Raw genomic sequence first — 17781 nt, 5'->3', positions numbered from 1 at the left:
CCCAGTGATTAAAAACGTGTCCGTAGTGTTATAGCCCCATAAAACGGTGCCAGGATTTCCAGTGCTCAAAACTTCTCTACCGAAAGTGCCTTTTTAACATAAAGAAAACTATTTATTTCATATTAGTATATTTCATGGTAGAGGGTATAAAAATTTCGGCCCGGACAAACTTAACGTTTTTTTTAAATTTTTTATTAATTTATTCAATACAAACAAAACTTCTATTTTATGAAGTTTGATTATAAATTTTAAAGGACGGACTGAGGGGCACAGTACGCTAAATCCCTTTATCTCCTCGAGATATGAAAAATGGTATAAAACATGGAGGGTCTATGACGAATATTTCGCGGTGTTATATGAATTTTCGTATAAAAAACATATAATATAATAAACATTCACTAATAAAAATGTACTTTAATGTTTAACTGTAAAATAAGGCGCCATACAAATTGTGGTTGCTTGATCACCTTCCATCTCTAGTTAATGTTAATGGATCCCACTATTTAAACACAAACTATTACTTAAAAATATTCTAATCGTTTTAAGTTTCAAATAAAATTGAGAATATTTAATGACATCAGAATTTTGCGGGTTTTTTGTTTTCACTTCATCTCTCAATGTAAACAAAACAAAATGATAAGAAATTTGTTTTTGATTCTGTGGAATTGAGAACGAAAATACACAAAAGAACGTAGCGGATTATCAGCAAATATTTAGAACAGCAGCAGATACACAAAACTAAAACAACATTTCTAACAGTATACCGAGAAATATGGTCTCAGTTTGAATCAAGCCGTCAGCAAAGTTAGAACTTAAAACGCAAAATAATTTTCAAACAAAAAAGAAAAAAGGAAAGTTTGAACGCAATAACCCACAGCAACAATGAAATTAAGAAATATATTTTTAATAATTTGTATAACGCTTATACAATTATGCCTTGTTCGTGGAGCAAATATGGTTTGTTATTTGGATACAAGTCGAATAACCGATGGTGAGTTGAGGAAAAATTAATTTTCCCACGTTAATTTCTAATACTTTCGATTCATTTTAATTTCGTTTTAGTACAATCCACCATAACGGAACTTGATCCTGCAATGCAATTCTGCAATTATCTCATCTATGGCTATGCTGGCGTCAACTCAGAAACTTTTCAATTGAAAAACCTTGATCGTACCCTCAACTTTGATCTATATCATGCTGTGACAGCCCTGAAACGTAAACATGCCCATTTGCGGGTGTTGTTATCAGTTGGTGGTGATCGTGATGTACCCTCGGATTTGGATGAACCAAATAAATATTTAATGTTGTTGGAAAATATTGCACATCGAAATGCTTTCATTAATAGTGCTCAAAGTTTTGTTAGCACCTATGGCTTTGATGGTTTAGATTTGGCTTGGCAATTCCCTAAAAATTACCCTAAAGAGTTCCATTCGGGCATCCGTAAAGCATGGCATAAAGTTAAGGGATGGTTTAAGAGCAAAAAAGTCGTTGATGAAAATGCAGCCGAACACAAGGAGCAGTTTGTCACATTTTTAAGGGAACTACAGCAAAGTTTGTCGTCGAGAGGAGCAATGTTAACGCTGACCATGTTGCCACATGTCAGTGCAGAGTGTAAGTAGAATTAGTTAAAAAAGTGTTATTAAGCATAGTATGAAAGAAGGTACATCTATACTTATAAAAGAGTTCAGTAATGATGACTCACTGACTCACTGACTGACTGACTGACTGATAATCAACGCCCAGACTAAACGGCTAAAGCTAGAATCTTGAAATTTTGGGTGAGGGTCACTCTTGGTCCGAATGTGTCAGATAAGGCTGGATTTTTGGAAATTCGAACTAGAACTGTACTAAAAGTACTAAAAGGTACTAAATATGGTACCCTTTGTATTAGGCAAACGCGAAGAGCTAGAATTCTGAAATTTGGAATGGGTTCACTGATGGAGAGTTAGAAAGGTGTACCAAATGGTTTTTGGAAATTCGAACTATAAGTGTACGAAAAGTACTAAAAGTTACTAAATTTAGTACTATTTGGTATTACGTGAACGGATAGAGCTAAAATCTTGAAATTTGGAATGAAAATCAAGGTTTAGAAGATGAGTTGATATAAGGAGGTGGTTTTGAAAACGTGTACTCATGTGTACGAATAGTACTAAATGGTACTAAATTTGGTACAATTTGAATTTGGGCGAACCGATAAAGTTGGAATTCTGAAATTTGGAATTACTATTACTGTTGGAGCATAGGTTTGAGATATGTAGGTAGTTTTCGAAATTCGTACATATGGGTACGAAAGGTACTAAATAGTACCAAATAAGGTACAATTTGGATTTGGGGGAACGGATGCAGCTGGAATCCTGAAATTTAGAATTAGGAGAACAGTCGGGGTGTAGGATAGAGGTATTTTGGAAATTCGTACTTTTGGGTACGAAAAGTACTAAATGGTACCAAATTTGGTACAATATGAATTTAAGTGATCGGATAGAGCTGGAATAGTGAAATTTGGAATTAAGATTACTATAGGAGTGTGGGATTGGGATACTTTTGGAAATTCGTACTTATGGCAACGAAAAGTACTAAATGGTACCAAATTTGGTACAATTTGGATTTGGGTGATCAGATACATTTGGAATCCTGAAATTCGAAATTAAGATTACTTTTGGAGTGCTGGATAGAGGTAGGTTTGGAAATTCGGACCTATGGGAAAAAAAGTACTAAATTGTACTAAATTTGGTACAATTTTGATTACGGTAATCTGATGCAGCTGTAATTCTGAAATTTGGAATTAAGATTACTGTTGGCGTGTAGGATTGAGGTAGTTGTGGTTATTCGTACTCTTGGGTACGAATAGTACTAAATAGTACCAAATTTGGTACAATTTGGATTTGGGTGAACGGATATAGCTGAAATTCCGAGATTTGGAATAAGGAGTACTATTGGAGTGTAGGATTGATAAAGTTTTGGAAATTTTTAGTTATGGGTAGGAAAAGTACTAAATTTGGTACAATTTAGATTTCAATGATGGGATACATTTGGAATCGTGAAATTCGGAATTAAAATTGCTGTTGGAGTGTTGAAAGAGGGAGGTTTGCAAATTCGTACTTTGGATGCGAAAAGTACTAAATGGTATCAAATCTGGTACAATTTGGACTACTGTGATCGGATGCAGCTGTAATCCCGAAATTTGGAATTAAGATTACTGTTGGCGTGTAGGATTGAGGTAGTTGTAGAAATTCGTACTCATGGGTACGAAAGTACTAAATGGTACCAAATTTGGTACAGTTTGCATTTTGGTGAACGGATATAGCTGGAAACCCGAGATTTGGAATAAGGAGTACTGTTGGAGTGTAGGATTGATAAAGTTTTGGAAATTTGTAGTTATGGGTAGGAAAAATACTAAATAGTACTAAATTTGGTACAATTTGGATTTCAGTGATAGGATACATTTGGAATCGTGAAATTCGGAATTAAAATTGATGTTGGTGTGTTGATACAGGTAATTCGTACTATGGATACGAATAGTACTAAATGGTACCAAATTTGGATTTGAGTTATCGGATATATCTGGAATCCTGAAATTCGGAATTAAGCTTATTGTTTGAACATAGCACTGTGGTAGTTTTGAAAATTTGTACTTATGGGTACGAAAAGTACTTAATGGTACTAAATTTGGTACAATTTGGATTTCGGTGATTTGATGTAGCTGCCATCCTCAAGTTTGGAATTAAAATACATGTTGAATTGTAGGATTGATAAAATTTTGGAAATTTTTAGTTATGGGTAGGAAAAGTACTAAATTTGGTACAATTTGGATTTGAGCGAATGGATAGAGTTGGAATCAAGAAATTTGGAATTAAGATTACTGTAGGAGTGTAGGATTGAGATATGGAAGTAGTTTTTGAAATTCGTACTTATGAGTACGAAAAGTACTAAATTTGGTACAATTTGGATTTGAGCGAACGGCTAGAGCTGGAATCTTGAAGTTTTGAATTAAGATTACTGTTGGGGTGTAGGATTGAGGAAGTTTTGGAAATTCGTACTTATTGTACGAAAACTACTAAACGGTACTTAATTTGGTACAACTTGGATTTGAGCGAACGGGTAGAGTTGGAATCAAGAAATTTGGAATTAATATTACTGTTGGAGTGTAGGATTGAGATATGAAAGAAGTTTTGGAAATTCGTACTTATGAGTACGAAAAGTACTAAATTTGGTTCAATTTGGATTTGAGCGAACGGCTAGAGCTGGAATCTTGAAGTTTGGAATTAAGATTACTGTTGGGGTGTAGGATTGAGGAAGTTTTGGAAATTCGTACTTATTGTACGAAAACTACTAAACGGTACTTAATTTGGTACAACTTGGATTTGAGCGAACGGGTAGAGCTGGAATCAAGAAATTTGGAATTAATGTTACTGTTGGAGTGTAGGATTGAGATATGAAAGAAGTTTTGGAAATTTGTACTTATGGGTACGAAAAGTACTTAATGGTACTAAATTTGGTACAATTTGGATTTCGGTGATTTGATGTAGCTGCCATCCTCAAGTTTGGAATTAAAATACCTGTTGAATTGTAGGATTGATAAAATTTTGGAAATTTTTAGTTATGGGTAGGAAAAGTACTAAATTGTACTAAATTTGGTACAATTTGGATTTGAGCGAATGGATAGAGTTGGAATCAAGAAATTTGGAATTAAGATTACTGTAGGAGTGTAGGATTGAGATATGGAAGTAGTTTTTGAAATTCGTACTTATGAGTACGAAAAGTACTAAATTTGGTACAATTTGGATTTGAGCGAACGGCTAGAGCTGGAATCTTGAAGTTTGGAATTAAGATTACTTTTGGGATGTAGGATTGATGAAGTTTTTGAAATTCGTACTTATATGTACGAAAAGTACTAAACGGTAGTATATTTGGCACAACTTGGATTTGAGCGAACGGTTAGAGCTGGAATCTTGAATTTTGGAGTTAATATTACTGTTGGGGTTAGTTTTGGAAATGCGTACTTATGCTTACAAAAAGTACTACATTTTGTACAATTAGGATTTGGGTGAAATTATAGCGCTCGAATCCTAAAATGTGGAATTAGGTACACTTAGGGGTACGAAATGGTTCCATGTATGGTACAATTTTGTATTGGATGAACGGATAGATTTGGATTCGTGAGATTTGGAATTAAGATTACTGTTATCATTTGCTTATAACGTCCGATTTAAGAAATATGTGCCATAAATATACGAAAAGTTGTCAATGGCACAGGATTTGGTACAATTTGTTATTGTGTAAAGGGAATTTTGAAATAATAGGAGGAGGTTCGTATTTATGTATTTACATGTAAAGTACTTAATAGTTCTATAATTGGTTTTAGGGGAACAGATAGAGCTGGAAATGAGGATGGCGGTTGTTGGGTTAGGCCGTATTTGCGCTGAGAACCTCAATTAAAATATCTCAAAAAATGTGGAATGCTCTTGATGTGTAGGCGTGACGAAAATCGAACTAAAGTGGTTCGTATTAGTACACAAAATGTTTCCACCATTCTATATTATATATTGTTTATTTGTTTTGTATATTTAACGCATACGAAGTAGCGGGCACTTTGCTAGTATGTATATAAATTTAGATTATCACTTAAAAAATAACAAATGAGAACGGCGTTCAGTTCGGCCCGGCCCAACTCTCCACCACTAGCTGTATTGAAGTAAAATATAAAGTACTTAGCTCTTCCGTCGCGTCAAGATTTGTTCCTAGGAGAAGTGGAATATACTAACTCAAGAATATCACTTTCTTTTGAACAAGTTTTAATTCGTATGAGACATCGATGTATTTTACCCATTCAAACTCCGAAATACTATGTTACCGCTATCCCATTTGGATTGTTTTACTGGAACTCTTTCCCCCTAATGTTTTCCATTTGTGAAACTTTATGGCGATCAATTAAAATTAACCCGTGCCAACCGAGTCTTTCCATAGTAATTTCTATGGGTCAAAGTGAATTTTCACGAAAATTCTCTAAAGATGATGATAAAAACTATCAGTTCATTGTTGTGGCTAAAAAACGAATCGTATTTTGATACAGCTATCTATATAGGGCCCAAAATACCTAAAATCGGCGAAATATGCATATTGGAGCTTAATCAAAATCCTATCCGATTTTCAAAATTGTTTAATCACAACAATGAGCTGGTAAAGTTTTTTCATCGATTTTAACATAATTGCGGCGCTTAGAGAATCTTAGGGAAAATGCACCATTGGCCACATAAAAATAACTATGGAAACAAAGATCGCTCGGGTGACACGGGTTAACGTCAAGCGGTCGACATAAATTGGGTTTTGGATAAAATGAAAAAATTAAGGGTAAGAGTTTCAAAAAGAAAAAAAACAAAAATGGGTCGCCCTAGTGCACAACCTTTAAAATACGTAAATTTGGGAGGTACCTTCATATGAGGTACATTTGTGGTAACATGGGGCGCCTTCGCCACGTTTTTGTTCAAAATGTTCTCAACCGATACTGTTAAAGTTTTTTCAAATATTATTTTTGGTACAAATATTAGCATATCTTGACTATAACCCCCTATTTTTGTAACTAATTTTTCTTCGTTCGTCTATATTCGTAATAATTTAGGCATCCATAGCTCAGCCCCAGATGACATACAGACCTAATTTTTCGTAGACACGTTCCCTATTTAGTAAAGAATCCCTCAATTAAAAATCAGCGGTCTACATTTGCACTAAGGCGAGTAAATCGATCTACAAAATTTGACAATTCGTGTGAAAAGAATAAAAAATTTTACAAAAACTGGGGGTTAGTTTTGATATATAAATGGTTATAATTTTCTTTTTAAAATATTATTTTTGAGAATTTACAAAATGTGTAAAAAGTGGCGAAGCCTCCCCACCCATGGGGCAGCTTCGCCATCGATATTGAACATTCTACAACGGACTCTAATACTGTAATTTACCATACTTCTTCCTAAAATATCAACATTAAGCAAAAAAGGAACATGTTTTCTATTGAATAATTAAAAATTATTTTAAAATTCACAAAAAGTAACCGATTCTAGCGGTTAATTGAAGTAGGTGCCTTGAATTTAGGTACAAAAATCATAATATAACTAAAACAAGATACGTTTAGATAATAGTTTCATAATAGTAATATATTGACATTTGCAATTCCTTTTTTCATGCGAATTATTGGGATTTATATTTTTCAGTAGTTGTCTTCTAACGGTATAAAATGTGTTTTGATATCACAAAAGGTAAAGAAGATATCACAAAAATTACCTACCATAATTATTTTCCCAATACCCTGAAAACACAAAACCGCGTGCGTTCGCTATCATACCTATGACACAACTGCCAACTTTTGGGAGATGATATATCTTCATTAAACTCACAATATTGCTTTTAACGGATTTTTTCTAGCACTTGTATTTTGCGAGAAAATCGGCGCTGGCGTAGCCGCCCCAGTGACAAAGGCGCCCCCATGTTACCATATATCAAAATACTTACTTACTTACTTAGATGGCCCATTACAGAACATTTGTTCCATCAGCCGAACTAAGAAAAGATCTCCAATTCCCTTTGTTTGTTGCCTCGCTTTTTGAAATACCACGTCTTTCCATCTTGTTTTCCACTTGTTTGCTCCATCGAAGCCTTGGCCTGCTAGTTCTGCGTCTACCGCCATGTGGCACGTATTTATACGCACTTTTAGCAGGTTCACCATCGCTCATTCTTATGATGTTGCCTAGCCAACGCAATCGCTGCATCTCGATACGTTTAACTATAATGATGTCGTTGTATAGCAGATACAGCTCGTGGTTCATACGACGTCTACATTCACCGTCAACGCAGATTGGCCCGTAGATCTATCGAAGAATTTTTCTCTCAAACACACCAAGCACTGCCTTATCTGCTTACGCAATTACCCAGGCTTCTGAACCATACATTAGCACGGGTAGTATCAGTGTTATGTTTGACGATATTTGGCTTTGTTTTTTAAACTGCTTACCTAAGCCAAAGTAGCATATGTTGGCCAATTCAATTCTTCTCTTTATTTCACAAACGATGTTGTTTGTTGTATGCCGAGGTATACGAAGTCTTTTACTACCTCAAAATTTTAGGAACCAACTATTGGTCCGAGCTCTATGGACGCATTGCGCGAAGACACCATCAACTTTGTCTTTTCGCCGTTTACCGCCAGGCCCACTTTTGTTGATTCACCTTCGACTTTCTTAAAGTTATCGATTACTTCCTTTACTGATAGTCCCATGATGTCAATGTCATCAGCATAAGCAAGTAACATTGACATTGACATTTGCATCCCGTATAACCTTTTCATCAGGATGTTGAACAGGTCACACGAAAGGCTGTATTTTTGTTTGAAGCCTCTTTTGGTACTGAATTGTTCGTAGAGGTTCTTTCCAATTTTAACATGGCTTGGCATATCTTTGGGCGTAGAGGGCTGTCGAAGGCTGCTTTATAATCGACAAAAATGTGGTAGGTGTCGATCTGCATCTCTTGTGTCTTCTCCAGGATTTGCGGCAGGGTAAATATTTGGTCAATGGTCGATTTGACTTTATCCTTGACACTATCTTGTAGGCATTAGAGAGAAGACTTATGCCCATATAGTTAGAACATACAGTCTTATATCCTTTCTTGTGGACGGTACACAGGATACTTACTTTCCAATCGTCGAGTAAGCTTTCTTCCTGTCAGATGGTGTTAACTAGCTGATGTATACACCTTATCAGCGAGTCACCTCCGGTATTGAACAGCTCGGCTGGTAAGCCATCGGCTCCTGCTGCCTTATTATTCTTCAGTGATTTTATTGCTGTCTTTACCTCATCTTGGCTGGGCGGTATACATTCAATACCATCTTCTGGGATTATGGCTGTGGTATCTTCGTCGTCTTCGCTACTATTGGATACCAACAGTTTGGAAAAATGCTCTTTCCATATCCTCAGCACACTTTCTGTATCAGTTACCTAAATATGAACCTATATTGTTGATTGGAGGTTTTCTACCCATTTAAATTCAAAATACCAAAAAAATCCTTTAAAGGACTTCGCATTGGTCGGTATCGTTGTCCTTTTTAATCTGAAACCCCGCTGTACGAAATTACGTTAAATGTGGACCTTTGTATTTTGTGGATAAGATTTGTAAGCACCAGAAACCTTAAATTGCAAATTAGAGCTATTCTTGGTCGAAAATGTAGCTACAGTCCTCTAGGTACTAAACTCCTGAGGTACCGTGATATGGGGGTACTACCACAATGTGGAAATATGGTGCAAATTTTTTTTCGAATTACAGAGGAAAAATTACCTAAAATCCTTAAACATATGCCCCAACTCGGGTATACATACCTCTTATTGGGGACTATATTATAACTTGCATCTATGCCAACACTTCTCCATAGGAATGTTGTATTCCCGTATTGATGACCAAATATCAGTTGTTAAAACCCTCAAAACCTGTATCTGTAGCCCCAAAGAAGCCTAAAATTAAATTTCAGCCAGTTTGGTGTGATAGTGAGACTAAAATCTTCAAAATACCGAAAAATGGAAGGTATCTAACAAACCATTTTTATACCCTCCACCATATGGAGGGTATAATTAAATTTGTCATTCCGTTTGTAACACATCATCGGAGACCCTATAAAGTATATATATTATTGATCAGCATAAAATTCTATGCCGATTTAACCATGTCCGTCTGTCCGTCCGTCCGTCCGTCCGCCTGTCTGTTGGAATCAATATACAGCTCGCAATTTTAAAGATAGAGAGTCAATATTTGGTACAGAAGTTTTTGTTACTTGCAGGATGGTTGGTATTGAAAATGGGATATGTCGGTCCACGCCTTCATATAGCCACCGTAGAACGGTACCTCCCGATTTTCGGTATTTTGTAAGTTTTAGCTTCATTATCACACCGAAATGGCTGAAATTTGGTACTTAGTCTACATTGGTGGTATAAAACTTTCCCCAAAACTTTGTCGGTGTCGGTGCATGCCTTCATATAACCCCCATAGAACGGTACCTCCCGATTTTAAGTATTTTGAACGTTGTAGCCTCAATATTCCACCGAAATGACTGAAATATGGTATTTAGACTTCGTTGGGGGTACTCAAACTTCCCCTTTATATTTGTCGGTATAGGTCCACGCCTTCATATATCCCCCATGGAAAGGTACCTCCCGATTTTCCGTATTTTGAAGGTTGTGGCTTCAATATTCCACCAAAATGGCTGAAATTTGGTATTTAGTCTTCAATGTGATATACAACTGTTCGCCAGAAATTTGTCTGTACAGGTCCACGCTTTCATATTGCCCATTTCCGACTAAAATTCGTCGGTATAGGTCCACGTTTCGATATAGCCCCCTTAGAACGGTACCTCCCGATTTTCGTAATACTGAAGATTCTGACGTCAATATCCCACCGAAATGGCTGAAATTCGTTATTTAGTCTTCCAAGAGTTATAAAATATTCCAGAAGAGTATTATCAGTATAGGTCCACATCTTCCTATATCCCCTTAGAAGCTTACTTCTTGATTTTCGGTATTTTTTAAGTTTTAGCCACATTCTCTTACCGAAATATAGGAAAATTGGTATTTAGTCTTCTTTAAGTCTAAAAACTTTCCGTCAGAAGTTCGTCGGTATAGATCGACGTTTTGAAATAGCCCCCATAGAACGGTGCCTCACATTGTTTTACCGAAATTGCTGAAATTTTGTATTAAGTCTTCTTCATACACGAAAGGAAACTAATTATTCCATTTTACTTCAATACAACTTGTGGTGGAGGGTATAACAAGTTCGGCCCGGCCGAACTTAACGCCGTTCTTGTTTCCATTGGTATCGTTAAAAAAAACTGTCACGCAGGTTGTAATTTAATTTATAGTTTTTTACCTTGAACATATTTATCATCGTGCGCACAAATAAGACTAAAACTGTTGAACTTGTGATGGAGGAGGTACCGGAAAGAATGGATCAATATGACCCATATTCGAACGAGATCTAAGTTTGGGAAAATATTACGGATACCAAATATTGGACCGAATCTGTTGATTTGTTCGAGAGTTATTGTGAGTACCAGTCAGACACACAGGCGGACGTCCTCAAAAACTGCTGAGGGTATAAAAATGATTGAGTGACAACAACCAACACCCAAACGAAACTGCTAAAGCTACTAACTTAAGTGACCCTCTTGAGAACATTTGTCATATAAGTCGAACCAAAAAAAGATGTCCAATGGTCTGCATTTTGTTCCTTTTCTTCCCCAATTTTGAATGTGGTGTTTTTTGATTCTATCTTCCATTCGTTTACTCCACCGAAGCCTTGGCCTTTCAGTTTTGCGTGTAGTGACATGCCGCCGGTATTTATAAGCCTGTTTCTCATGACATGGCAATCGCTCATTCTCATGACATGGTCTAATGGGTCTCCATGTCTAATGGTCTCCATTTTGTTCCTTTTCTTCCCCAATTTTGAATATAGTGTTTTTTGATTCTATCTTCTATTCGTTTACTTCACCGAAGCCTTGGCCTTCCAGTTCTGCGTATAGTGGCATGCGACCCGTATTTATAAGTATGTTTCTCACGACATGGCAATCGCTCATTCTCATGACATGGTCTAGCTAACACAAACCTTATAACTCCCTAGCCAACAATTTTTTCCGAGGGCTCTTATTTTTTCCGAGATTTTCTGAATATTTTTTAGAAATTTGCCGATTTCTCTAATATATTCCTAGAAATTGGGTCGATTTTCTAAAATTTTTACTTTTTTCTTAATCTCTGCACATTTTCTCGTTCCGAATTCCTTCTGATTTGTAATCGATTTTCTAAGGGATTTGTTTGTCCGGTTGTCGTTGAAAAACAAAATGATTGGTTATAAAATTTGCATATACATTTTTTCCGAATTCGAACCGATTTCTTTCAGAAATCTAATTTGTACTCAGAATTTTTCAAGAATTTTCTTCCGAATTCGTCGAGAAACTGTAATATATTTTTTTTTAATTTCCTTAGAAAAACTTTCCGAATTCAGTAACCATGTCCATACAACTTTCGTACCGAATTCGGTATCAGAATCCAAAATTTGTTCAGAGATTCTGAACGAATTTGAAACGAATTCGGGAAAAAAATTTAGCTGGGTCGTTGCGTTTATTTATGCGTATGTCGTTGTATAGGCTGTACAGCTCGTGGTTCACATGACGTCGAAGCAGATTGGCTGGTAGATGCTTTGAAGAATTTCTATCAATATCAATTTAATTTTACACGGAACATTTCGGCATGTTAATATTTATACCCTCAGCCTTTAGGCTAAAGAGGGTATATACACTTTGATACGACCAAAAATGTGCCTCATCGAAATAATGGTTTTAGACCCCAAGTATGTTTATACGATATCCGGTTTCAGACAATTTTGAGTTGATCTAGCAATGTCCGTCCGTCTGTTTGTTTGTCTGGCAGGCTGGTACGCACGATAACTCTCGAACGGATCAATCGATTCAAATTTTGGGTATCGAAATATTTTGTCCAGATTCGATTTAAGTTCGAAGATGGGCCATATAGGTCCACTCCTTCAGGTACCTCCCCCACAAATGTTCAAAAAATATCGCAAAGTTTGTGCGCACGATAACTCTTGTAGGGAATAACCGATTTGGTCTATACTTTGCGCATCGTGTAATTTCTACCAAACTTATATGAGGTTCCAATATGGACTCAATTGGTCCACCCCTTCGGGTACCTCCAAACTAAATTTCGGAAAAGTTCAGTTTAGGACCTGGTCTCGAATCGCTTTGATTTTTGTTTACGAAAGTTGTATTCGCTGTCCTCTATTCGACGCTGTAAGTTTCATTAGGGGCAAGTCCATACTTCCCACACAAAATTTCGGAAAAGTTCAGTTTAGGACCTGCTCTCGAAACGCCTTGGTTTTTGTTGTAGCATCTTGTATTCACTGTCCCCTATACGAAGGTACACGTTTCCTCAGGGGCAAGTCCATACTTCCTGAAAAAATAGCCTGAAAGTTGAAAAACAAACCCTATGACACCATGTTTATGGGTGGAAGCGCCAGATAATTCTCGAACGGAAATGCCGATTCCGGCCAAAATCTGGTCTTCGTAATATTGTTTCCAAACTTACTTTAAGTTTGTAGATAAGCCATATCGGTCCACTCCTTCAGGTACCTACCCCACAAAAGTTCGAAAATATTCGGAAAAATTGTGCGCACGATAACTCTTGATGGGAGTGACCGATTTGGTCCACATTCTCATAATATCTACCAGATATAGATTAGGTTCGAATATGGACTATATTTGTCCACTCCATCCCGTACCACCCACACAAAATTTTGGATAAGTTCACTTTAAGACCTGCTATTGAATCACTTTGATTTTTGTTGAAGCAACTTACATTCGCTGCCTCAATTACGATGGTAAAAGTTGTTTCAGGTGCTAGTCCATACTTCTTGAGAAAACAGCCCGATGGGTGTAAAAACCCCCTATGACACCCCCATGGTCTATGTCAGTCCATTCCTTTAAGTACCTTTTCCGCAAAATTTTTGAACTTTAATCCTAATCAAAATTTTTGTCGGTTCATACGACTAAAATTTTGAAACCCCCTAAATACATACGTTTTTTGTGAAAAAAATGTTTCAATTTGCACAGGCTGAGGGTATATCTCTGTCGGCAAAGCCGACTGATACTTTTTTACATGTTTACTCTAATTTTACCCCTCTATTCAATTTCAGTATTTATCGATATACCCTCGGTGATGCCTTATTTGGATTTCGTCACCTTATCCACCTTTGATTTCCTTACACCGGATAGAGATCCCAAGATTGCTGACTACACTGCATCCATTTATCCTCTATACGAACGTGATCCTGCTCAAAGTGCGGATTATCAAATACAATATTGGTTGAATAACACGTCATCTCTTAATAAAATAATTATGGGTGTTCCTGCCTATGGTAGAGCTTGGATTATGGACAAAGAATCTGGTCTTACTGGTTTTCCACCAATCCACGCAGCTGGCCCAGCACCTGCTGGTAATCTAACCGTGACTCCTGGTTTCTTAAGTTGGACAGAGATTTGTGTAAAGCTCCACAAAAATCGCGAATTGCAAGGTGATGCAGCTCCTGTTTTTAAGGTTGGAGATCCCACTAAGCGTTATGGCACCTATGCCTATAGAGATGCCGATGATAATGGTGAATATGGTTTGTGGATATCATTCGAGGAACCAGCTACTGCTGCGAATAAAGCCAGTTATGCTCGAGTAAGAGATCTGGGTGGAGTGGCTCTCTTTGATTTAACCACAGATGATAAGTTGGGTATTTGCGGCGAAGGCAAGTATCCCATATTGCGTAGCATTAAGTATAAATTGTAAAGTAAACATTTAAATGTTAAGAGTTTTCGTTTTTTCGTTATTAATAAAAATAAAGGAAATGAAACCTTAAAAAACCTGCTGAGTTTCTGTATAAAGGGACATTTATCTTCCGTTCGTAAACTGCAACATTGTAAGATTATGGCGATTTATCCAACCATATTTGAGTGACCAGAGATACATGACCAAATGACAACCAGCTCACACCACGCCACAATGACGCGTGTAATTAGTCTTCATCAAAGAAGTTGAAACTAAAATAACGCCTTTAACATCATTGTCGCCAAAAAAGAAAAACCAACGATAACCACGAGAAGAGATCCACGGCAACAAAGAAAAAAAATGACACTCCGCATATTAATCCATTAAAACACAAAAAAAAAACGGATTGATCTTTATCTTTTTAATTGTTTAATGAACGAATTTGAAAAAAAAGGATGAATGAATCAATGAATGGATTAATCTTCAGTCTCGTTTAAGGAAGCCAACGAACCAAGCAACCGCTCAAACTGAATGAGTAATTCTTTGTCTGACGCAACATATCAATCACTCAATGATTGATTCAATCACAATGTCGGGCAAGCCATTGACTAATTCTTCTTTCATCTCTCCTCGGTAGTTTTGTTAATTGAAGTTACAACAACGAAAGGATATTAAGCAATTAAAGTCTGTTGGTTCTTTGTGTTAAAACAAATTGTATGTATGTTTGTAAAATTGTTGTATGATTGAAACAAGTTTGTCAATGTCCTTTTGGCTGAGACAAGTAGCCCGAACATAATGATGTATTTCAATCACTATGATTAATCCTGACTGATAAAAATGGTATTAAGATACTCAATTGGTAATTATTTTAAAATCTGTTGAATGCAAATATATTTATACCAGTTAATAAAAGGCAATGCACAACAAGTAAAAAAGTATCAGTCTCCGTTGTCGACAGAAATATGGGCAATATTTTGGAAAATCAAAAACGAAAATGGGCAAATAAAAAAAAAAAACAAAATATTGTTTGATGCTACATCAATGATATTTGATATAACTCGTAGATTAAGAAAAAACACAATTTGTTCAACGCACCAAAAAATTGCATTTTTAAGTCTAATAATTAGAAATATACCAAAAAATGGAGAGTTAATATTTATTTATTATGACATGTTTATAAATGATTTACATATTACAAACTTAGTCTATTTACAAAGTTTCGCCATGTGTTTCTATCATTCGCTAAATACTGTAATTGATTAAGAGTTTGATTAGTTTCTGACATGATTGTTCTTCTCCATGTAGTTCTTGGTCTGCCTCTATTGCGACGTCCTTGTGGATTCCATCTAAGTGCCGAGTGGGAAATTTCGTCCTCGCTTTTCCTTAAAGTATGACCAAGGCAACCGTATTTTCTTCTGGTTATATCGGATCCTATTCCATGCTGCCTTCTAACTATCCACAGTCGCTCATTTGATATGGTTTGCGGCCACCATATTTTCAAAAGTCTACGGAGGCATCTGTTTATGAAAACCTGCAATTTGTTAGTGATGTTGCTGGTGACGAGCCAAGTTTCGGAGCCATATAATAGTGTAGATTTTACACACGCATTGAATATGTCTACTTTTGTTTTTAGATCTATCGTTTCCGAAGACCAGATATTTGCAAGAGACGCAAAAGTACCTTGCGCTTTTCGTATGCGGCTTTCAACGTCTTCAATTGTTCCTCCCGATATAGATAAAGTGCTACCGAGGTATTCGAAGCGGTCTACATTTTCAATATCTTTGTCATAGATTTTAAACGGGGTATTATTGTTTGCGTTGATTCTCATAGTCTTTGTTTTTCCGCAGTTTATCTTAAGCCCAATTTTGAGAGACTCCTCAGATAGTGCATTTAACTTGGTCTGCATATCCGAAAATGTGGTTGTCAGTAATACGGCGTCGTCTGCATATTCCACATCACCAAGTTTGTCAAACATTCTCCAATTAATACAAGTTGGGGCGGAATCTAGGTTTTCGAATACTGTGTCAAGAACTGTTATAAAGAGTAAAGGTGATAGTGTACAGCCTTGACGTACTCCACTGGTGGTAACGAAGGCTTCACTCACATTGCCCTCGTGTAAGACTCTAGACGTTGTTCCCTCGTATTTCTTTTCTATGATATTCACAATTTTCCTGGGTATCCCTTTCGATGAGAGTGCTTCCCAGATGTAGCTTCTATTAATGGCATCGAATGCTTTCTCGTAATCAACGAAGGGCAGATACAAACTTGCATTGTATTCAATCGATTGCTCAATTATAATCCTGGTTGTGCATATATGATCTATGCATGAGTTACCAGCTCTGAATCCTGCTCGGTTTTTTCGTAGCATTTTTTCCAAGGGATCTGCTATTCTGTTCAATATTATTTTGTTAAATATCTGTAATATTGATGGTAGCAACGATATGCCTCTCCAGTTACCACATTTAGTCTTAGGACCATTTTTATGGAGTTTTACTGTTATTGGCTCTTTCCAGTCCATAGGGATACTTTCTTCCTTCCATATTTGTTTGAATAGAGGAAATAATATATCCGCCATTATTGTGCTGCATGCCTTATAACATTCTGATGGTATACCGTCATTTCCAGGGGCTTTTCCATTTTTTAGGCTATCAATAGCTTCTTTAATTTCATTTCGCGTAGGATTTTCAATATTAATTTGCGGATTTGATGGAAATTGTTCCTGATGATGTTGACTAATATTCAAGGTTTTTTCGAAATGCCTTTTCCAAATTTTTATTTGTCGTCTTTTGCTGTAATAAGACATCACGATTAGTCTGAGGAGTAGCTTTTCAACTTCGCTTTCTAATGACATTGTAGAGCTCTTTTATGTTTCCACTGTTTGCTGCATTTTGGGCTTCACTACCCATTGTATTGTAGTAATATCGTTTGTCTCGTTTTATCTGTTTCTTTATTTCCTTACTCAATTGTTTATATGTTGCTTTGTATTCTTCTGTTCATTGAGCACTTTAAGCTTTAGGTTCTTCCTTTTGTCGATAAGATCCCAGGAGAGATTGGTCATCCACTCCGCATCTTGTTGCCGTCTCTTGAATCCTAAGACTTCCTTGCATATATCTGCCATATTGTCTTTAAACCGCTTCCATTTTTCTTCCAGTATTTCATTGGTGTTTATGTTTATTTCTCTCACTTTGTTTGAAAATATATTTTTGGTTTGGCTCATTTTTAGTTTTTCAATATCAAATTTTCTCACCTGAGGTGATGGATTATTATGTTTATAAAACAATTTTAGTTTTATCTCAGCTAAAAGTAGTAGTGGTCGCTACCAATTTCTGCGCTTCTTTTGTGACGAACATCGCATAATATGTTGCACCATCTCTTTGAGATACATATGTGGTCTATTTGATTTTCGTAATTTCCACTAGGTGCTTTCCATGTTGTT

At 36.3% G+C, this 17781-nt stretch overlaps 1 protein-coding gene across 1 annotated transcript; it reads left to right on the top strand.

Moving 5' to 3' along the window:
- The first annotated feature begins 740 nt into the window (after nucleotides 1-740).
- LOC141405914 (chitinase-like protein Idgf5) lies at nucleotides 741-14440 on the top strand. The gene is made up of 3 exons (XM_073990782.1): nucleotides 741-991; nucleotides 1063-1611; nucleotides 13729-14440. Exons 1-3 carry the CDS (start codon nucleotides 883-885, stop codon nucleotides 14364-14366), a joined length of 1296 nt encoding a protein of 431 aa, XP_073846883.1. The 5' UTR covers nucleotides 741-882; the 3' UTR covers nucleotides 14367-14440.
- The last annotated feature ends 3341 nt before the right edge of the window (nucleotides 14441-17781 follow it).

This window comes from Musca autumnalis, unplaced genomic scaffold (assembly GCF_047663935.1).
Source record: "Musca autumnalis isolate F117 unplaced genomic scaffold, ASM4766393v1 scaffold_5, whole genome shotgun sequence".
Lineage (NCBI taxonomy): Eukaryota > Metazoa > Arthropoda > Insecta > Diptera > Muscidae > Musca > Musca autumnalis.
The sequence above is the reverse complement of the archived record's forward strand: the minus strand, read 5'-3'. Positions and strand labels throughout refer to the sequence as shown.

Bases quoted from the DNA above. Each gene is read 5' to 3' on its own strand.
- LOC141405914 (XM_073990782.1), top strand. From the start codon at position 883: ATGAAATTAAGAAATATATTTTTAATAATTTGTATAACGCTTATACAA. The intron at 992-1,062 runs GTGAGTTGAGGA...ATTTCGTTTTAG, and splicing joins TACAAGTCGAATAACCGATG to TACAATCCACCATAACGGAA. The intron at 1,612-13,728 runs GTAAGTAGAATT...ATTCAATTTCAG, and splicing joins GCCACATGTCAGTGCAGAGT to TATTTATCGATATACCCTCG.